At 36.7% G+C, this 24077-nt stretch overlaps 1 protein-coding gene across 1 annotated transcript; it reads right to left on the bottom strand.

Moving 5' to 3' along the window:
* Window positions 1–273: 273 nt before the first annotated feature.
* LOC125661920 (potassium voltage-gated channel protein Shaw-like) lies at window positions 274–24021 on the bottom strand. Its single transcript, XM_056147052.1, has 4 exons — window positions 23569–24021; window positions 17603–17683; window positions 5408–5626; window positions 274–2861 (listed from the first exon to the last, which is right to left on the bottom strand). The coding sequence occupies exons 1-4, from the start codon at window positions 23905–23907 to the stop codon at window positions 1977–1979; spliced, it is 1524 nt and encodes a 507-aa protein (XP_056003027.1). The 5' UTR covers window positions 23908–24021; the 3' UTR covers window positions 274–1976.
* Window positions 24022–24077: the final 56 nt, after the last annotated feature.

Consider the following 24077-nt stretch of genomic DNA (forward strand, 5'->3'; position numbering starts at 1 on the left):
AAAAATCACTAAAATCAAAGACAAGCAATTAGCAGAATTTAATTACAAACTCTTACAAAATCTACTTAATAATAATAAATCTGTTCACAAATGGAATAAGAATGTATCCAATCAATGCCCGTATTGCCAAACACTCGAAGACACAAAACATTTAATCTTTGAGTGTAGAAACGTACAATTAATATGGAAGAAATTAGAAAATCATTTGAAATTTAATTTAAAATGGAAACATGTTGTATTAGGATTTTTTCTTAAAGAAAATAAAACTACCACTTCAATAAATCATTTATTATCATATACAGCTTATTACATATATAAAATAAAGATGAAGTTAAGATATGAAAATAAAGAAGAAAATATTAATGACATTTCCTATTTGTAAAAACAAACTTAATGTACCAATATGAGACTTATAAAACATTGAATTTCAACTTCAATTATAAATGGTTTTATGATATTTCTATGACTTTGTGATGATAATGATAAAAAATAGTCAGATTATCTGAAGGAGTCTGTCCTTCAGTGGAGCTGCCTGAAGGGGAAAATATGGACATTGTGTGTTTAAGGCTGTTCCTCATAGGCAGCATGGCTTATTGAAAAATACCTCTACCATATTTATATATATTTGTTATAGTATTATAAATATCGAATTTATGTATATGAATGTATATCTATATGTATGCATATGTATGTGTCTTATATATTAATTTTCTTAAAAGTAATATAGTGTATGATTTAAATATATATATGTGTGTGTATATATATGTATACGTGTATATATATATATATATATATATATATATATATATATATATATATATATGTATGTATGTATGTGTGTGTATATGTATGTATGTGTGTGTGTATACGTATGTAATTAAAAAAGAAATACATCTAATCCAATGGGCTCCTGGCACCATAGGTGATGAATAAGAGGGAATATCCTAGGATATTTTATCCCAACCAAAATTGTATGCTTCCAAATAAAATATATATATAGTTTTAAAAAATAAATAATAATTATGCATTTTAATTCTGACACTATGAATATTTTATTCACATGTATGTGCACATCGATTTTATATTATTTTTTCTCTCACATTTGTAACGCGCTTTAGTGAACTAATGTTGATAGGACGTTATATAAATCTTTTAATTACAATTACATAAATATTAAGATATAAGTAATAAAAATTTTGACTTAAGTCTATTCTCAGTTTATGTTCTTGGGGGCCTGTTTATTTATTTCATGAACAAGTTTCAAGTAATGTGGCGACATTTAAAGCTCGAATTTGCTATTTTCTCTGTCATGTTTTAAGAAATAAAATGACCTGTCATTAGTGCTCATATAGTCTAATGAAATCCCAGACTGTACACACTAAAACGTAAATGACAAATAGCTTTATTTAGGTAATCCAGTTTTACTTTTAAATAAGAGAGCATAATTGTTGTAGTATTTATCTAAATAATTATTAAAAACCGATATACATTCCCCATTAACAACCTCTACTTCCTTTCTGTTAAATCTTGTGTTCAGACTTAGAATTTTCCATTAACACAGCAACTAACAGTACACGTTATTTTACACCACCACCAATACAGTTAATGTACAGTTGTTTTCAAGAGATCTAAGAGAAAATGCAATAGGACTATACAATGACAAAGTGTTAAGATGTAGATCTAATAAAACGATATCTTCTCATCAGAGGAACGATGCTCCTTAAGCTATATCAGCAATGATTGAAATTGTCTCCCATCAGAATCAAGCTCATATGATAAATGCATTTGTGATCATCTTCAATGCCATTTTGGGTATAACCAAACGAAACAAGAAAAATTCAAACACACAAACACAATGCAATCAGTGAGAACCATTCCAGAGGTAGTGAAATACCCTTTCCTGACATCGAAATCTATTTATAGATAGTATGGTCAGTTATTTCTAACATCGATTCAATTTACTGCCTTTAACCAGTTCATCCTGCAGAATTGTTATTACACGGGGATTTCTCATCCCCTCTATCATTGCTTTCGTCATTTTCATTCGCTTCTTCTTTGTTCATCGCGAACTCCAAGTGCTTGTAATACATGATGAAGTTATTAACTAGAACCGGAACAGAAAAACCGATCATTAAAAGCCCAGATAATGCTGTAAAGGATCCAACTATGTAACCGAGCTCCGTGACAGGGTACATGTCTCCGTAACCAACCGTTGTCATGGTGATCAAACTCCACCAGAAGCTATGCGGAATGCTCTTGAATGTTTTTCTGTCATCAACAAAGTAGATTAATGAAGAGAATATAAGCATTCCAACTAGGAGGAAGACTATCATTAAAAGCAGTTCTTTTAAACTCGACTTCAGGGTGTATACCAAAATCCAAAGCCCCGGAACATGGCGGATTAAACGGAAGATCCGCAAAACCCTGGCAACCCTAAGTATTGCAATGTAATCAATATCTCCTTCATATCGCATTTCTGGGTGAATTGCATAAACGAAGAATTGTACATAATCGGGAATAATTGCCAAAATATCAACCATGCCCATTAATGACGTCAGATATCCGAATTTCTTTCTGGCAAATATAAACCGGATAATGTAATCTAGGGTAAAGAATGCCAGGCATGAAATATCTATCGCAGTGAAAGCAGGATGTGTCACTTTCACCGATAGATAATCCACATTTTTTTTATTGGAAGAAAAATTTCTCGAAGTGGTATTTTCTGCTAACGTCGTGTTTTGTGAAACACCTCCAGATCCAGGTTTTGGAATATTTATTCTGCTGTCAAATGCAGGATGTGTTTCGACCACAAAACTGACTATTGACACCAATACAAACATCAGGGAGAGGTATCCGTGTATCTGAAATTAAATTAGATATGTTAATATCAAAATTCCAATGAGAGGAGTTGTCGCTCTTTTCATACAATGACTAGACTAAGTCATTAGCGCGATGAAAACCTTCGATACATTAAGACCAACTCACAAGATAAATTGTCAAAAGATCAAGTAGAAAATTAGAAGGAAAAAAATGCGTATACAGATCTTGACTCCCAGTTTAATGTATGATTCAGATTCTTTATTTCCTTAAGCTATACAGCTCATCGGTTATGACTACAAAATATTTACAAATGTATACAAATAAGATAGTAGAGGGTGAGTAGACATACAAATACAATTTTGAGGATATAAAATCAATGCATTTCAACATACATATAACAATACACGTGAATAATATGTCGTAGCAAGTTCAGAATTCATAAATTACATGAAGATCGAAACTGTTGTAGGAACTTTCCTAAATTATTGAGTTCTTTTGTATTATTTACTCTAAGAAGTTTTACTAATTTAAAGACACTGGGTTTCTTGTAATGAATTTTTTGGATTTATTTAATTCTTAAACCGTTATAAAAAGGACATTTTAAAATAAAATGAAATTCGTCCTCTAACACATTTAGGTTACAAAATGTACAAATACTATTACTTCTTGAAATACTTTTATACCTGCCCTTCTCAATGTTCAAAAAGTGTGAAGACGTCCGAAATTTTGTTATATATTTCTTTCCATTGGGATCAATCGGTTTTTAAGATAGAACACTGTAGACAAAAATTATCAATAAGGTGTTGATATAAAAAACATTTTGGCGAATTTACAAAAGATGAATCAATATTTTGCTTCTATATATCTAACAATTTTTGTTCAATTACCTTGTATGTATTCAGACCACTTCCCGATTCTTCCCATAAATACAATGTATGTTAATCCCAATTCAGAGAATTCTTGTTTTATACTTATAACCCAAATGTCGTTATTCAAAATCATGTAATCAAAACATTCTTTTAAAATACAGTTATTTATATTTGTAAGTTTTAACCAGTATTTAAAAATGCACATTTTCTTCTGACATGTAGAGGTAACCATCCTAATTCACAATAGATAACATTATTATTTGTACGCTTACTCAACATTAGATGAAATGTATACTCTTTAACTTTTATCTTCTTTTATTCCCTTCATAAAATTGGTGGTGTTTACACGGCTTAGGATTTTTATTGCTTCAAAGCGCTGTTGAAACCGATTGAAACATTTTATTGTTCACAATGAATTTTTAGCAACAATAGTTCCTAATCCTACAACGTATTTCAGTAAGAGCTTTAAACCGCAAGATCTTAATAATTTGTAAATCTTCAAAACTCAACTATTTCAAGATTTTTCTATTAGGCAATAGCAAATAGCAATTTACCTCATGATAAAGCAGGTACAATCTTGCACTAAAGAGCAATCTGAAGCATTGGCAGACAAACATTGCAGAAATTATTTCTAATCTATATTATGTCAGGTTGCTGAAATGCAAGGTTGAACCGATGAATTGAACTCGTGTACTGAAAGACACCTTGATAACCAAGGTTTTCCATACAAATATGAAGGGAAGTTTTTCTCCGTTTGTCCCCCCCCCCCTCCACTTTCAAAAACGATGCTGCTAAGTGTCTCAACTCGCTATATTTGATAGTTTCGTTTGCTTGTTTAATGAAAAGTTGCCCATGACATGTAAGGCAGAAAAAGAGATCTCGTTGGACATGCTAAATACTGTATCAAAACCGCGACGGAATCGGAGACGAAATTATGGCTCCGATATTCCGTATCGTTTATTTAGAAAATCGTTGCATGTATACGACCAGCGCCAGCATAGCTAATTGCAACTCCATTCTATTTGCCAATTATTATTGTACCTGTATGTTAAAGCCACAGGGTATACCCCAAGTCACGTTCTATATAATCCATTGTATCAATCCTTATCTACCCATGTTGACAACCCAGGATGTCATCTCCCAACATTAACCTGTTATTTCCAACCTTGTCAAGATGCATCTTTGCCATCCCATGATTACAATCATGCGATCTTGGCCCCTTGCCAACATTAAACCTTGGATATCCCAGGATTACAATCATGACCTACTTAAGATGCGATCTTGGTACCTTGTCAATATTAAACCTGGTATCCCCGATCTGGGCCAAGTCAAGGTTCCATCCCAACCCAAAATGCGATCTTGGGCATTTTCCAACATTAACTTGGTATTCCCATCATGGCATCCCAGCCCGGTTAAGCTTTAGTTAGGTCATGATTGTTTAATAAAATGCAGTCAAGATGTACAATCTTGGTACATGTAACCTGACCAAGATTGTATGTGGCCATGATTCATTCAAGAAAATACAGACAAGATTTTGTAAGCGTCACAAAGATTGTCTGTCCAAGATTGCCCAAGATCGCATCTTGGGTTGGGAAGGTCAAGATTGAACCTTGACTTGACCAAGATCAGGATTGATAGAACATGACCTGTAGCTTTCCGTAGTATGTTGATACTTCATGACATTGTATAGATCGGACCTAGCAATAATGGATACAGACCTTGGCAGTTCTGCTGGAGTTCGGCTTGTTCAAGATCCTCCAAACTTTGTTTTGTAATTTAGTCCAGAAGGTCTTCGGTCTGACCTGTGAACTTATGTCCTCATCCATGGATCCTTTACGGTCCTTTTCCAGCTGCATCAGCGCCTCCAGTGTGGAGTTCCAGCTGTTGTAATGGGACCAGCAACATCTCTGTATGACGTCATCATTAACACCCCAGTACTGTAACAAAATAAGTTTAAAAAACGGTTACTGAGACAACAAAAGAACGAATTGATGTAGAGTAGTGTTACTTATGTAAATTAGAAAGAAATTCTTTGCTGTTTTTCACATATTCTGTATAATATATTAACATATAATGTAACATGATTTTGTAACATTTAAATATCATACATGTACAGTGCAATAAAGATTATCATACCTCTATTATTAATTCTCAAAACTGATTGGCTGATGGGTTAAACTTCATTATTATACCTCTATTATTAATTCTCAAATCTGATTGGCTGATGAGTTAAACTTCATTATTATACCTCTATTATTAAATCTCAAATCTGATTGGCTGATGGGAAGACTTTATAAGTCAACAATGACTCCAACATGCACTTTTTACTGCAATAATGACCTCCGAATCGATAGATCTGGGTAGCCAAATTAGATGCACTTTTAGAGGATCCTAGAAATAGTCTACATGCTTTACTCTGAATAGCTCGCACTTCCCTCCATTTTGTTTGTTGCCATATACACAATAATATAAAACAGGTTCTACTGAAGATTTAAAGAATTATGTAAAAACATCATACGTCATGCCACCACATGGGAGAAACTTACTAAATAGGACCAACAACGCTCTACTTGCCGATTTCTCATTTTCGTAACTTCCCGCACCATATAATTAAAATTCATAAATTCATTAAGTGGAGCCCGAGGTATCGGTATGAATTGTTAAAATCAATTACTTCAAAATCTCCACATTAAAAAACTCATAACTTAATCTTGGTGTATTTTTATTTCTAAAATGCAGAATGTTTGGTTTTTCTCCCCACATTAATAATCATAATTAATAATCATTATTCTCGACCTCTGACACCACAAGTTAACAACGTTTAACATTCGTTGTAAACTTTTCCCATTTGGTGCTAAGAGCGCCACATCATCAGCAAAACAGCTAAATTTGTGTTATCATCAATATCAATTCCAGCCCAAAGTGCATTGATATTATCAACGAGGTCATTTATATTCAAGGTATCACACCGGTAATTATTTTCCCTATATATTACTATAGGGCTGAGGTAAAAAAAAAAAATCATTAAAAATCAGTTTGCAGAATTGATGCTGAATAACGCAGTCAGAAACATTCTATGTTACCTGAGAGTCTCGTCTGCCGACACCGGAAAAACAATACCCTACGCGGTATTTTCGAAAAACAGTTACCCGCAAACAAGACTACCCTCAAATCCACGTGTTTTTCACATGTGTGTACACAGCCGGAGTGCACCTCAGCTACCAACATCATATAGTTCCTTTGTATACACTTGGTTATTTCTACAAATTACACAAAATTTCCTAATCAGAGCTACAAAAATTAAGAGAAAAGAAGAAAAGGAAATGAGAAAAATCGCGCATGAAAAAAGTATTCTTTTAAGCACAGTGTACATGTATATGGAACTACAATTGACTGAGTTCATTTTGATTGGACAATTACCGGTGTGAAACCTATATAGACGGAGTAGAACGTTGGCGACATTTTGCAACCCTGTTTTACCCCGAACTTGACCGGAAATTCATCAGTCACAAAGTGACCTAATTTTACAGCACTGTTGTTGTATCAAAGATTTTACTGTGTCTATAAAACGTCCTGAAATGCCTAGCCGCATTAGTTAATACCAGAGGAGGTCTCGGTTTACATTACCAAATGCTTTCTTTGCATCAATAAAACATACGTATGTATTTGTTCTCCTACTTTTTCTGTTTTTCACGAAGTTAATGTAAACAAGTGATCTAGACAGCTTCTATTTGGAATCCATTCTGTTTCTCAACCAAAATCCCATTAAACTCTATCCATGCTGTTAACCTTTTAACCTATACGCAGAGAGAGAGAGAGAGAGAGAGAGAGAGAGAGAGAGAGAGAGAGAGAGAGAGAGAGATCTTGAGATCTTTGTCATTAAGATATTTCTGCCTAAAAAATAACTGCATTACATAGTCCCGGTTTATAATTCAATCAGCATCATAATGTCCATTTGATCAAATTTAAAGTCCTTTTTTAATTTCAAATTATCAACACCATGTCAAATATCACTTGATTATCGAATATCATCGATAATGACTCCAAAATGCAATGTTTACTGCAATAATGACCTCCGAATCAATGCACGTGCCTACAGTTGACCGGTCATTTTTATCAATGACCGTTGAATTTGACTGCTAACGAATTGATTAGAAATACCATTATAAAATCAATGATTATGTCGAGTGAATCACACCCCAAACTTAGATCTAGACTCCCGATAGTCAAATTCTGCTCTTTTATCTATATATTATATAATTATTGAAGTTTTTCCTGTTTAAAAATCTGCGACCTTTAAACCATAGCGATTCTCTAGATTTTTCATAGCGCGTACGACATTCGGAAGTTTTCCTCGGATTTCCCCCTTTTTAAGCATTGATCGACTCGGCGACTATTTCTGTACAATACCAACTTTCGGCCATCAAAATTGAAAATCTACGACTACCTGTTAGAAACAATGGACTTCCCCGATGGGACTATAAAATGTGCCATTAAAAAGTTATGGATGATTTATGAAGCTACAAGGACTGCTACTTTTAGGGGTAAATGAATTTTGAACGACTATGGGCAAGGTTTTCCCAGGGAGTTTGACATTTTTGCAGACGCCATCATGCGGGAGTTAGAAATCTTGTTATGTTATGATAACCAGTGAGGGTTTTTTTCCCCAAAAAGGGCTTATTTTGAATTATTTTGGACTTTAGGGGTATGCAAGACGTTGTTGACATGTATTAGAAATATTTTCAACAAAAAATAATTAAATCAACTCATGTAGCTTGTTCGGAGGGTGGGGAGGTTGCTGAACCCAAGCACCTGTGGATCTCATAAGGGGTAATGAATTGTTTTATTATACCGATATGAAATACAAATTTACAATATTGGCAAAGAGCCACCTGTTGCTTTTAGAGCATTAAAAAGTTGTATAGTATATACCAAGTTTTATGCATCGCCCTGGAGTCAGAGCTTCTACCCCGGGGATCATGAAATGTACAATTTTGGTAGAGGTCTTCCTATTCTACATTTAGGTTTTTTTATATACATGTATCTGGTTGTATTTCGAGAAGATGTTAGAAAATTAGTTATTTTTGACAATTTTTGTCCAGCAACTAAGATCCCGGGGATGCAGGAGTCCTGCAATTTAAAATCCCTGCCCCATGTCCCAAAGATGTTTCACATCAAATTTGAAAAGAATTGAATGACGCAAACCAATAGCAATTGGTCACCTGAGTGACTCGGGTCAGATGCGGTGGATATGGGTGGCTAAACCCTAGGCACACATTCAAAAGTATGGGGGTCAAGAGCTGGATGAAGTACAATGAAAGTAGATCGCCTTTGTGCGGAGATTGAACTCAATTTCCTCGGTTACAAGTGTAACGTTGGCATCCAAGAAAATATTATAGGAGGTGGATATTTCCAAAGTGAACTTGATGGAAATAGTTCGCAATCGTGATAAAGTTGTTGAGACTTCACGACCATCAATCCACTCCATCTCAATGTAATTTATGAAAAATAGTCAACTATGGGATTTAACTGGTGAATAATGTAGGATGCTACGTTCCAGTCTTCCCATTAAAATGTCTGCATTTACAAGATGGTGGTACTTCACATACAGCTGGTGACGTCTCAATAAGAGTGAGAAATTCTCGACGGGACGTAAAACAAGCAAACAATCCATTAACAATCTTACAAACAGATCTTCAATGGTATGGTTTTTTAGAGTAAAATTTTACAAGTAGTAGCAACTGATGGACATTTTGGTGTGGTTAGTTTCCAATCAACAACGTGTACACGTGTTTAATGCGTTTCCACCCTCCGCTTCACCTCATTGTGTGACGTTTTCTTGTTTTCACAATAGAATGGACTTTTCCTAGACCCTCGAAACAATTTTATTTGTGAATGTGACATTTCATAATGACGCTTATATAAAGCGTTTTAGAGAGATTAAAACCATGACCTCGAATAAGTAGCTGTTCTTGTACTTTATTAAGCGCCACTCTTGCGATAAATGCATCAATAAGAATGTCATCCGTGTCTACATACTCACAGTCTATTCAGCGCAGATCTTTGACAACATTATCAAAACATTCACGTTCTTGCTGTTTACGCTCTCTGACTTTGAATCTTGCAACCCGCTTGTTTTTCTTGTCCAAACTTTTCTTGGGATCAAATTATTCCTCCATTATTCAGACGAACGTTTTCCTATCCACATACCTAAACACCCGTCCTTGTCCTTTTTGTCCGCTTTACATAAAGATCTTTGAAAACAAATTCCACGCGTTGTCTGAACCAAAGAAAGTCTCTGTACAACCTACATAGTTTTTGGGCGTAAGCAGTTCATGATGGGTTCAAACGCAATAGGCATGGCGACTTAACAGACTGACTCACGAGATTCCTATAGATGGAGTGTAAAAGTTAAGAACCACAATTCTCTGTTAACTAGTACTATTTGTGATTTTTGGATTATTGCCTTTAATTGAAATATGTAGCATGCAACTGATGTTGATGCTTGTTTGTGTGAGAATCCATCATATCTAATCCTAGTAACCCGGTGCTTAAGGATACTGCATTGGCGACGAGAATCAGCAGCAGATCCCGCAGAACAGAACTCAATTAGTTCCTAACTTTGATTGTGATGGGGAACCTACCACGATGGGGGTGAGATGGCGAAAATGGCTAAGAGCATTTGAATTATTTGTAACTGGCAAAGGAATCGAAAATGCAGCACAAAAGAAAGCCCTGTTATTGCATTGTGGAGGTATGAAAATGCAAGACATTTATTTTACTTTTCCCGCGGCTAGTGAACCACTGAGTACGAAGTAGCAATGGAACAACTTGACAACTACTTCCGGTAAAGAGTAACCACACCATTCGAAAGGCATGGATTTCGTTTGATGTCACATAACCTGACCGAGATTATTGATCAGTTTGCAACACGATTAAAACAGAAAGCTGAACATTGTAATTTTGACAATACTAACGAACTTAGGGACCAAATCATCGAGAAGTGTAGATCGTCACAACTTTGCAGGAAATTACTGGAGATTAGAGGTGACTTGACATTAGAACAGAGACTAACTATAGTTACATGCGAGCGGCATCGAAGGAGGAAAGACTTTTGAGGTGCCCGTGAATAAACAAAGTGTACGGAAATCCAAACGGAACTTAACAAGTCACAGATGTGGCAAATCGGGACGCATCAAGTCAGACCCAAGTTGTCCAGCCCTTGGTCAAGAATGCAATAAATGTTATAAAATTGGTCACTACGCTTGATGTTGTAAGTCTTCTACACCAAAAACTCCTAAACAGGTCGGACGTCGTATACCTAAACAACAGGTGATGCATATAGAATATCACATTCTAATGTTGATCTCGGACCTGGGATTAGCCCCGATTTGATCTCGGCCCGAGCCCGTAGGTCGAGGGCCGATATTACTCGAGGGGCAATCCCAGGTCCGAGATCAACATTAGAGTGTGATATTGTTTATATCATATACCTAAAACACAACAAGTTGATAAACATTTTTTTTTTAAATTGGGGGGGGGGGGGGGGGGGGGGGTATTGACCCAAACATAAATACATGGTATACTGTACAACGATATTTGACTATTTTATTCCTTCAGTGAGTTTACTTTAATGGTTATGTTTCCAGTACTATTTTCATTGTGAAACATGCTAAAGTCTGGGTTTTGTAGCTTTATTCAATTGCTGGTCACAATAATTGGATGATTAATCATGGACACCCCCTCATATGGTCTAGAATCTGGACGTTTCAATAACTGAACTGCTTGGCTGAGAAACTCGTCATATCTATCGCTGTGCTGTTCATGTACATGTATATACTATTAAGCAGCTCCTAGGGGCTTGCTAATGAATACTAAAATTGGAAATAAGTGAATTATTTTTATTTCTTTTTTCGGATTTACCAAACTCGCCCGTTTTCATTATTTCATATTATTTGTAAGAGTTGTAGAACTTTGTTTACGTGGCGTCATCGTATGAACGGGAATGTTTACAGATCTGATGCTGCTATTTATTTGCTTAGGGATTGTTACCTTATACTGAAGTAAGTTTTTTTTTTTACCGTTTCCCATCTGTTTAGCATCTATAAGTCGTTGAAAAACGTCGGAAGATATTGGTTCTGCTTTTCTCGTTTTATTGCCAATTCCTCGGGATTTTAGATTTCAGAAATCGTTTTAAAGCAGTTTTCTACATCAATATTACCGTAAATTAACATTTTGATCTCCATTAGGACCGGGAATTTCTAATAATGCTTTAGTAGCACCCTCCATAATCCTCCTACTGTTTTATGTCGCCTAGAACGTTGATTGTTTTTAAATAAAGTTAAACGTGTTATTGTTCTAAATAAACAATTGTTACTTGGGTTACCCCCCCCCCTTTGCTTAGATACTCGCTACAATTTAGCGCTGTTTTTGAAAACGTTTTTATTTAATTTTTCTGCTTAAATTAAATTTTGTCGTGGAAGAAAGTATTATATTTGAAAAAAATTGTGTCTAACATCATTTTTTCATGTAGTTATGTTAGATTTCAAAAGATTAAAGAAGAAATAGCCATTTGAAATTTGAGGGCGAGACAGCCCCTTGACAAACGGGCCGAGACAGATATCTCGGCCCTTAGGGCGAGACAGCCCTACCTACTTGCAGCTGTCTCACCCTAGCCAAGATAGGTGTATCAGGGGTGATACACTACTAGGTATATGATATAGGTCCATAGCGAAGGTCCGGGAGATTCAGAAGAAGCTTATGCGTTCACTTTGTCAGCATTCAGTTCACAGGAAAAATTCCAAGCACTTACACTTGATGGAGTAAATCACCCGATGATTACAACAATGATTGGTGGAGTACCGATTTCGTATGATTGTGGACTCGGGTGCCAGTTGCAACGTTATTGATAGTAACTTGGGGGGGGGGGAGGCAACGTTATTGATAGCAATTTGTGGGAGGGACAACGTTATTGATAGTAACTTGTGGGAGGGATTAAAGAAGAGAAAAGTGAAATGTGCATCACAGAAATCGGTAAGAAACTTTATCCTTATGGGAGTTCTAAACCACTTGATCCATTGGGAAGTTTTATTGCAGATATTGCAGTAGGAAACTCAGTCGTGAGAGCGGAATTCTTAGTTATTCAAGGCAAAGGACAGGCATCATTAGGACATCTAACAGCCACAGAATTGGACATTTTGAATGTGGCTCACACCAATTTCCTTTCAGAATTGGACTTGTTCACAAAATATGAAAAATATTTTAATGGTGTTGGGAAGTTAAAGAACTTTAAACTTAGTTACATATTGATGAGACTGTTACAGAGGTAGCACAGCCAGTTAGAATAATTCCTTTTGCCTTGGGAGAGAAAGTTGAAGCCAAACTTCAGGAACTATTGGATCTAGATCTGGATATCATAGAGCCTGTAGAGGAACCCTCATCATGGGGCAACGGTATGGAGATATTAGGCTTTGTGACGACATGAGGCATGCGAATGAGGCCATTATCAGAGAGAGGCATCCAATACCGACCGTTAATGAAATTTAACGCGAATTGAATGACAGTAGTATTTTCAGCAAGCTGGACCTAAAGTGGGGTTTTCATCAGCTAGAGTTAGCTAAAAAATCTCGTGACATCACTACGTTTGTAACTCATGCTGGACTGTTCCGTTACAAGAGGCTTAGTTTTGGTGTCACTTCAGTTCCAGAGATTTATCAGCATACTATTCAGCAAGCTCTCCAGGGATGTGATGGCGTTCGGAATGTGTCTGATGACATCATTGTACATTCTCAAACGATGGAAGAGCACGATCGGAGATTGGTAGCAGTGATCGAGAAGTTAGACCATAAGGGATTGAATTCATAGGACATGTCTTATCAGATCAAGGAATCGATCTAACCAGAGAGAAGGTGAAAGCTATGGTAGAAGCTCCACCTCCAACAAATACGTCAGAAGTAAGAAGTTTTCTGGGTTTGGTAACATTTTATAGAAAATTCATTCAATTTAGCAACCAAGACAAAACTGCTCAGAATGTTGACTCTTAAAAATCAACCTTTCACATGGGGCAAGGAGCAAGAACAAGTCTTTAGCAAGTTGAAGGAAAGTTTATCCAAAGCAGAGACGTTAAGATATTTTGACCCAAAGGCAAGAACTCAAGTAATAGCAGATGCAAGCCTTGTGGGTCTTGGCGCAATGTTAGTACAAATTCAGCCGGGGGAACCACGAATCATTTGCTATGCCAGTAAAAGCTTAACAGACGCAGAAATAAGATACTCACAGACCGAAAAAGAGGCTTTGGCTCTGGTATGGGCTTGCGAACGATTTTACTTGTATCTATACGGATGCAGTTCATTTACAGCAAAATGTCTAATCCAAGTGCGCGCATCCAACGATGGGTTTAGAGAATGCAACCTTTCAAGTTCACTGTAAAGTATATTCTAGGACACAAGAATATGGCCGATGCCTTATTTCGATTAAGTATTTACAAAACGGATACGTCCTCATCTAGTCAGATATCGGATGACTGTGAGATTTGTAGCTATGCAGGCAGTACCCCGAACACTGACGATTCAAGATGTAGAGAAAGAGTCAGCAGGAGACCTTGAACTACAGAGAGTCAGGGAAGCTTTGAAAACTGGAGATTGGACCAATTGTGAAGAAAGTTATATCTTGGTTAAAAATGAACTGTGTAGCATCGGAAAAGTCATTTTCAGAGGCACACGTATCGTAATACCAACTAGTATGCGACAGAAAGTTCTACTAAGCGCGGCTCATGAGGGACACCAAGGGATTACCAAAACAAAGCAAAGACTGAGAGAAAAAGTATGGTGGCGCAAGATTAACAGTAATGCAGAACATACTTGCAGAAAATGTTATGCATATCAGGGTTGGAGGACCTTCATCACCGGAATCTTTACCTCGTAAAGTGCTTCCAAATCACCCATGGCAAGCAACCGCCATTGATTTGATAGGGCCATTTCCAACTGGGGAATCTCAATTACACGGAGGTGTACGTCCGTCTGTAGGAATCTCGTAAGTGAGTCAGTCTACGTGGCTTGGTCCGCTTTCTGAAACCATATTATGTGTGTTGGTTAAATAGTAATCACTTTCAAGATGGATGCTTAATTGATACACACGTGTAAAGACTATAAAGACTATAGAGGATATTAGAACTGATATTGGCATTTCCCCACTGAATGACGTGGAGTTTTATGTTTCTATTTTGCTTAACATATTCTAGAATACTATAAAGATGATTTGAATAGACCTCACCCACCAATGAAAAAAAATCTTTTTATGTAGTATATAAATTATCAAACCGTCGGTGGCCGTAAGTTTTACTTCGTGCACACGGTTCAACTACATGCATTAGCTTTAGTACTTCTTGATCGTAATAGTCTCGATGGATGGTATATATTAACCAATCACGGTATATGTTAATAAGTTACGGTATTATACTAATCAATTCTTGTATGTAAAGTTGGAATGTATTGTGTAGCAACTTAAAACTATTTCAGCAAATTACGCCTTATCGGACTAACTTGAAACTTTGTACAATGCTTCATTGTTGTTGTTTTTTTTGTAGATGTGTATATTCTCGGGACATGAGGATTCAATTATTTTCTTTAAAAAGTTATAGTGGACCTAAGAGGGGTGGATGGTGATGTCCTATATGGCTTATCCGATACATTTGGATCTTTGTAGAATGCTTCATTGCCATTTGCAGATGATCGAATTGTTATCCTTAAAGGTATAGTGGATCTAAGAGGCAAAATAACTTGTGAACACTTCTCCTATTTGTATAATATATCATTATTATTTAGTGATATGAACAATGTTCTGACCCAGGGAACTAGTATTTTCCTACAATTTGCAGTGGATCATTTGTTTTATAGCTTTCTTCATGTACAAGGGTATCTTCACTTTCCTTTTGGTAATTCAACATAACAGTCATTATTTTTGTATCATATACAACAATGACATTGGCCACATCGATGTTGAATCTTTTCTCCATTTTTTCCTCAATGCTCAAAGTGTAGTTTATAATGTCTATGTTCCTGCTCATGTGCCGCCGCGGTAGTATAGATGTTAGAGCGTTCGCCCCGCATGCGGAAGGCCGAGGTTCGAATCCTGGCTGCAACAGACCTAAGTTGTTAAAACAGGTAGTGACAGTTCCATCGTCAAACGCTCGGCATAAGGTATGAATGTCACGGGTCCTCGGAGATGACCTTAAAACGGATGTCCCGTGTCACAGCAAGTGTGTTACTGTGTGGCACGCTAAAGAACCCTCACTGCTCAATGACCGTAAGCGCCGAGCAAAGACCTAAATTTGAATCCCTTCACCGGTCTTGGTGACGTCTCCATATGAGTGAAAAATTCTCGAGAGAGATGTTAAGCAAGATACAATCAATAAATATACTCTGATGACTATGCCATCGACGATGAAATTATTATAATAGAAATCCCAAGATTTGTGATTCTTTGCGAAGACAATAAACCCAGTCTTTTCTTTTTAACTTTACCATGTTATTACGCATCCTGGACTTGATGTTAGATAAACGTGTTTCAGTTCATTTGTTTTTTGGAGGAGGTGGTCAAGAAGAGGACAATGAAATACCGGACAGACAATCAGAACGAAAAACTGAAAAACCTCAGGATAAGCATAACAAAAGCATTAATCAGCGACATAATCGTGTTGTCTTTTCGCTTGGTGTTTTATCATCTTTTCGTTTCTAGTTACCACTAATTTGCGAGCTTTCTAAATATAGCATTTTCGTCTTTTCTCCCTGCGATTGTTTATTGTCTGATCGGTGTCCTGACGTCAATGAAACTGTCTATGTTAACCTTACAGCAAATGTGGTCGTACATTTCGCTACAGAGATTCACTTCAGCTCCCATCATGACATTGACAAGTTTTTCCGAAGGTGATGGAAACGTGTGCGAAGGTCATCAATGCAACAGTCATATCCCACCTTGACTATCACAATGGACTCCTGCTTGGCATGACCGATCGCCCCCATGCACCGACTACAAGTGGTTCAGAACAACTCTGCATGTTGTCTTACAAGAACATGCTACAGACAACATATTTCGTCGGTACTTCAAGAACTACACTGGCTGCCTGTAAAGCATCGTGTTGTGTTTAAATTGCTGACAACCATACATAAGTCGCTACACTCTTTCTCAGCACCAGCATACAGGAGAGAGCTGTGTCCTGTTCACCAGCCACATAGGACCTTGAGATCATCCGACCAATGGAAACTGGTAGTGAAGAAATCATCAAACAAATGCAAGAGCCATAAAAACACTAGGTACACAATTGTGGAATAAACTGCATGCACTGGTACTTCGAGAGCTTGAAGCACATGAACCTAAAACACTCTTGTTCAAGCGTGAATATGGCCCGTGAATGTAAAATTCAGTGTAATATCAAGGATTCCATGTGCAAGCTCTTGCAAACTGAATTTTGATCCAGCATACGAATACCTGTATGCCAATTGTATCTTGTCAAGTCAAAGTCGACCTTTGTCATTTTACTACCATGTTATATTTAAATTCTTTCTATTGTTTTATCATTTCCTTTATAGCTCTTGCAGGTCTTTTATTAATATATTATCAATGATTATTAGCACAAACATTGTACAGCGCATAGAGACTACACGTGTATTTGTAATTTTGCGCTTTATAAATGAATAAAATAATAATAATAATGGACAGAAAGGCACATTAAAACGTGGGTACCTAATGAAGAAGCGTGCTTCGCTAACCAACATTCACTCCCCATCACGTTGTACATACAATGTAATTTAATCTTCCACATGATAGGGGATTAAACATCGTTTTGAAGATTTTACCGGAGGATGTTTCTAACAACGTCATACCCTAACTGGAGATCAACACCATTGATAACTTACTATGAGTTCTTCCCTTGCCGCAGGACCACAAATGAAGGAGGGCAGGTGTAACTCGCCAGTCCGAAGGTAATTCAATATGGCCTGTAAAAGTAAAAGACTTGAATGCATTAAATCAATTTGAAATCTAGAAAAGACGATACATGCACAATGAGTATCTGATTGAATTTTAGAAGTAAGGAGAAAAAAATCGGAGAAACTCCAAGTTTTTTCGGAGAGCGTTTTTAAAAGAATCCTTGCGTCTTTATTTCTATACTCTCTTTTTGTAGTTCCCCGTTAACCCAAAGAACACTAGTTTTCTCAGTTTTCTGTTGTGTTATAATACTTATTGACTATAAAATGTTAACATCAGAATCATTCGTACGATATATCTTGTATATATGTATGTACATGTATCTGATTTTATTGCTATTTTTCCATATTGTTCTTATAGATCATCAATTAAACTTAAGAGCCATAAAATTTAAATCGAAAAATAAATCCACAGTTTGTTACATTTGAAATGTAGGTATCATTTTCCAAATTGCTTTATCCATTGTGATACAGCAACATATATCTATCATGTTACTAAGCCAGACATAAAATAATACACTAAGAACAAAACAGTCAATGATAATATTCAGTTAATCTTTGAACATATATAGCCAAAATCACCATGCAAATATGGATAGATGTGCATGTACGAGGCTAGAAGCACTGTCTGTCAACCCTAAAAGTAGTGTCAGTCAAGTCTAAAAGTACTGTCTATGAAGTCTAGTAGAAGCACTGTCTATGAAGCCTATTAGTACTGTCTAAGAAGCCTATAAGTTCTGTCTATGAAGCCTATTAGTACTGTCTATGAAGCCTATTAGTACTGTCTAAGAAGCCTATAAGTTCTGTCTATGAAGTCTACAAGAACTGTCTATGAAGTCTAGTAGAAGTACTGTCTATGAAGTCTATAAGCACTGTCTATGAAGTCTACAAGAACTGTCTATGAAGTCTATAAGCACTGTCTATGAAGTCTATAAGCACTGTCTATGAAGTCTAGAAGTACTGTCTATGAAGTCCATAAGTCCTGCTATGAGGTCTAGAAGAACTGTCTTTGAACTTTGGAAGTAATGTCTGTCAAATCTAGAAGTAATGTCTATGAAGTTTAAAAGTACTGTCTATGGAGTCTAGAAGAACTGTCTATGAAGTGTAGAACTGTCTATGAAGTGTAAAAGTACTCTCTGTCAAGTCAATTTTATGGCTTATTTTCCAAATTGTTAGTTCTAACTCATAAATCATCAATTACGCTTATGATACGGTTAAACTAAGTCATAAAGAATTGAAATCGAAAAATAAATCCACAGTTCGTTACATTTAAAGTCATGTAGGTATCCTGAATTGCTTTATCAATTGTGATACAGCGACACATCTGTTATGTTATTTGACAAGACATGAAATATTACACTAAGAACATAAATCCAGCCAATGATAATATTCATTTAATCTTTGTAGGAATGTCAACGAGTACTCGAGTGCTCTCGAATATCGCTCGGTCATACTGATCATCGACTAAAATTTTCATAGTCGAGTTCTTGTTAAAAATATCTTTTAGTAATGTTTACAAATTACAATCGCTTCAGTTTTTTGTGAGTAAAAATCATGTAAGGATAAAGACAAAGGCCAGTTTTAATTCGTTCATGTTCAAATAAAACATTTGAGTTTGGGTGTCGATCTGTAAACATGCCTCCGAAAATCCACTGTTTGGACATACTTTAAAAGATCACATGATGGAAATACGGTGAAATGTACTGATGACGTGTACCCTGCCAGCTCGAGGTGGGGTTTTTATTTGTTACCGAGTACTCGGCTATCGCGCGACTAAAACCTTTGAATATTTGACCAGGCTATCCGAGTTATATTGACATCTCCTACATGTAGACTATTGAAAAGATATGACAAAGATCACTATGTAAACAAAATATAAGGATAGATGTGCATGTACATAGCTAGAATTACTCTGTCAACCCTAGACTCTTTGTCAAGTCTAGAAGTTATCCCTGTCAAGTCCAGAAGTTCTCTTTGTCAAGTCTAGAAGTTATCCCTGTCAAGTCCAGAAGTTCTCTTTGTCAAGTCCAGAAGTTCTCTTTGTCAAGTCCAAAAGTTCTCTTTGTCAAATCCAAAAGCTCTCCCTGTCAAGTCCAGAAGCTCTCTTTGTCGAGTCTAGAAGTACTGTCTATCAACCCTATGTCAACCCTAGAAATACCGTCTGTCAGTTGTAGAAGTACAAGAGGCCAACATCCGTCCTCGACGTCCTGCTATCCGTCGCGTTCTGCTCTGGCGTCTCCGTATTGCAAGGTTAGCGTGGAGTAGGAGGTATCTTTGTTTCAATATCAGATATTGACCGGAAGTTCTGTTTACGGACGAGTCGAGATTTCATCTCGACAACAGTGATTGCCGTGTTTAGGCTTACCATCGTGCCGGAAAACGTTACATTGACGCCTGTGTTATTCAAAGTTGGCAATTCGGCGGTGGGAGCTTTATGATCTTGCGTGAAATTACAACACATAGAAGAACCCCTTTGGTGATAGTGGAGAGCAATTTAACCGTCATACGCTACCATGACGAGATTATACGTCAGCACGTTTAATCCATTTATTCACAACCAGCGTAACGTTATTCTGCAGCAGGACAACACACGGCCGCAAGCTGCACGCGTTGTTAGTGACTATCTACAGCAGCAAATTGTCGTAAAAGGCGACTAAATGGGGCGGTCCTTCGGATGAGATCGCAAAAACCGAGGTCCCGTGTCACAGCAGGTGTGGCACGATAAAGATCCCTCCCTGCTTAAAGGCCGTAAGCGCCGAGCATAGGCCTAAATTTTGCAGCCTTTCACCGGTAATGGTGACGTCTCTATATGAGTGAAATATTATCGAGAGGGATGTTAAACAATGTTCAATCAATCAATCAACAGCAGCAACACGTGATTGTCTACCTGACCTGCGATGTCACCGGATTTATCACCTATAGAACATGTTTGGGATGAAAAAGAACGACAACTACGTCAAAAGCTACCCCCCCCCCCCTTACATTGGACGCTTTGCGTCGTTCTTTATTGCGCCTATGGCGTTCCGCTCCCAGGCATTTCTGCATAACCTGATTCGTTTAATGCATCGTAGGTGTGAATAATGCATCGGTGTAAATGACGGTCATACACGCTATTAAAACTTTTGCACCTTCCTTATTTTCAGTGGCTGTTCGTATTACCCATAATGGACATAATCCGTGATTTGATGTTCGTATTAACCGTAATGGACATAATCCGTGATTTGATGTTTGAATCGAAAGACAATGCATTGTATTTAAGAAATAAGATATGATTTTTGAATGTTGGTGGGATATGACATGAAGTTGGTCACGTGATCAAATCCTATAACGCCCGAAGGGCGTTATAGTAGATTTGATCACGTACCAAACACAGGGGTCGTCACGAATTGACCCTCTCTATTCTATATTTACACAAGGGAGGAATCCAGAATCCCAAAAATCGCTAACTCAAATTTTCATTCGTCTCCTTTTTATATTTCAAGGACGTTAAATCTAAGAAGCCCTATCTCGATCGATCGAGGAAAGATCATAGTTTGTAAAAATACCTAACATCTGTTTGCACCGGCAATAAATATGAAGAACCAATGCATTTTCTGTCGTTTTTTAACCACAAGAACTTTTCCTCAATCACCCAAAATAGAGACGCGTTCTCATTGGTGAATTCAATACGCTCTTATGCTGTACTATCAGGTCATAATGTTTTGATCGCCGGTGTTGCAGGCACAGGGAATTTTTTTTTTATTAAGAAATAATCTTTAAAAATGTTCTCTGCTCTCAAACGTGTGAGAAAAGCTAAATACATGGTCTATGTATGGGATATGATACTCAGGTGATCGAGAGGCCTTTGAGCTCGGGTTTGGTGTACAATATGAATTGACCAATAAGAACGCGTTTTCTATTTTGGGTGATTGAGGAAAAGTTCCTGTGGTTCGTAAACGACAGAAAACGCATTGCTTCTTGATATCTATTGCCGGTGCAAACATATATTAGGTATTTTTACAAACTATGATCTTTCCTCGATCGATCGAGACCGGGGTCGTAATATTTAAAACGTCCTTGAAATATAAAAAGGAGACGAATGAAAATTTTAGTTAGCGAATTTTGGGATTCCGGATTCCTCCCTTGTGTAAATATAGAATATACGATGTCAAATTTTATTAAGACAAAAATTTCGTGACGAGCCCCTGTGTACCAACTATCCAATAACAGTCAAAAATGATATTTTATTTCTTATATTTATATTTTCTATTTTGATTTGTGTTCTTACCGAGCTTCCATGATTATGTAGCAGATGACCAAAATAACGATCGTAGAATACAAAATATAGTTCGTAAGAGTTTTATCGAATAAAAAATTACGAACAATATCAAAGAGAATATAAGATATAGATATTTAATTGAATATGTTAAAAAAAGACGAAACATGTGTAGAAATAAAGGTAATTTAGAGCGTAAAGTTAACTGAAATGACGACAAGAAGAGCGGAGTAAACTACATCCGTGGTGTGATTTGGTCGCGATCAGCGATGGAGAAACTGACGTCGGTCTAGCTTACTAAGTTGAAAACGCAATTGTTGATCACAGATTTCGTCAGAAATTCAAAGGATCTGAGAGAATTGATGGTGGATATGATGGGTTAAGCTCTTAGTCAGGTTTTTGGAAAGAAACAACGGTATGTTCATCGTTAGGACTCGCGGTTGTAGCCATGCAGGAGACGATTCAAGACAGTAGGACAGATTTAGACCAAGTGCAGGTAGGTTGCGTCTTTTATTTACCTTCAGTGTGTGTAAAATAAAATAAAAACGAACTGACGGAGTTTTTGTTCACTTGAGAGATTTCTGTTGTAGGATTTTAATGAAGACTCGCACCGGTACCCTGACATGAACATGTAAATTTTTCGAGCCTCGAAACCAGCCTCGCTTATAATCATGCCGAGTCATAGTCGTGATGGAAGTTGCCATGAAACAACAGGTTAACTTATAATCATGAAGTAAATACATGTAGGCTTATAACTCTGCCTACATGTTTTTGCTTCCAATATCATAAAACTTTATTTTATAAATTCGCCATGCAGAAGTTGCAGACGGTATTTAAAACTGTATAAAATGAAACAACAGAACGATATATGTTTAATGTTTCTCTTTTATAAATTCATGAAATTCTTGTTTTTTTTTACAAAATAAACTGTATAGATATCCTGCTGCGTTTATTTCTGTTATGATGTCATTGCAGTGGCGGATCCAAGGTTTACGAAAGGGTGTGTGTGAAAGACAAGTATTAGCCAAAATGATTAGCCATTTTGGGTGCCAATCTGGAATTTTACTCACACTATTTCTATTATTTAAATTTGTGGCGAGAGGGGGGGGGGTCTAAATCCCCCACTGCATTGCATAAGCAAGAAGCCAGGTGAAAATACAGGAACTGACTTTTGAAGCGGTGACTGTATTCATAAGCAAGAACAAACTGATCACATGACCAAATTCATGTCACACGAAATTGAACATTAATTTCATTAGTACTGTCATATAAGGAAGTGTATTGGCAAATGTAAATATTAGATGATGATACACATAATGCAACATAATATTCTGTGTATGAATCCTAAAATAAAATTACTAAACTACAGTTTCTTTTTTCCGCTAGTAGAAAGATTAAGTATACTCGACTTCAACTTTTCAGGAATATATATAAATATATAGGAGGATATGCTCCTGAAGAATTGAAGAAGCTAGTTGAGTATACGCAATCGTCTCAAATTTATCACTATACTACTAGTGCAGATTTTACGTGTACATACTCGAGTTAATGCATACATTTTCTTTATATCAGTAGTGAATTACAGAGAATGTAATTTGCACTAAGAGGTTATTAGAACGTTTAGTTGGAGCATTCATGTTACCTTGAACACATCCGGATCACGATCAAAAAAATACTCCTTCCTCTCCTCATTGTAATGGCGTTTCAAAAATGTGTCGTTTGCAAGCGGGCTGTTCGGCTGGCTGTATAGTGTTGACCTGTAGGTTTCGAACTTCGTGCCCCCTACATTAAAAACCACGAACTCACGGGAGAAGCCCATATTGATGGATATTTTCCCTCCGTTGTCGTTGTCTATTCTGGCCCCTGGGAGAAGAGCATGGAGCAGATTTTGACCTGCTAGACCTCCCTTTCTTTTCGACACCATTTTCGATATTCTTTTCTGTCCACCACATGATCCTGACTGTGATTTTACCGTGGCCATGGGAAATCTTTAATCTGTGGTCAGCGAGAAATGACCAAAATTGGAATAAGAAATAAATAAGCCGTACACCCTTTTAAATGCCTATACGCACTTTAATGGACCCGTGGAGTTTGCAAACCGTTAATGTATGTATTTTGTCACAAAGCATTCAACGAACAGTGACAGATTGT

This window comes from Ostrea edulis, chromosome 8 (assembly GCF_947568905.1).
Source record: "Ostrea edulis chromosome 8, xbOstEdul1.1, whole genome shotgun sequence".
Classification (NCBI taxonomy): Eukaryota; Metazoa; Mollusca; class Bivalvia; order Ostreida; family Ostreidae; genus Ostrea; species Ostrea edulis.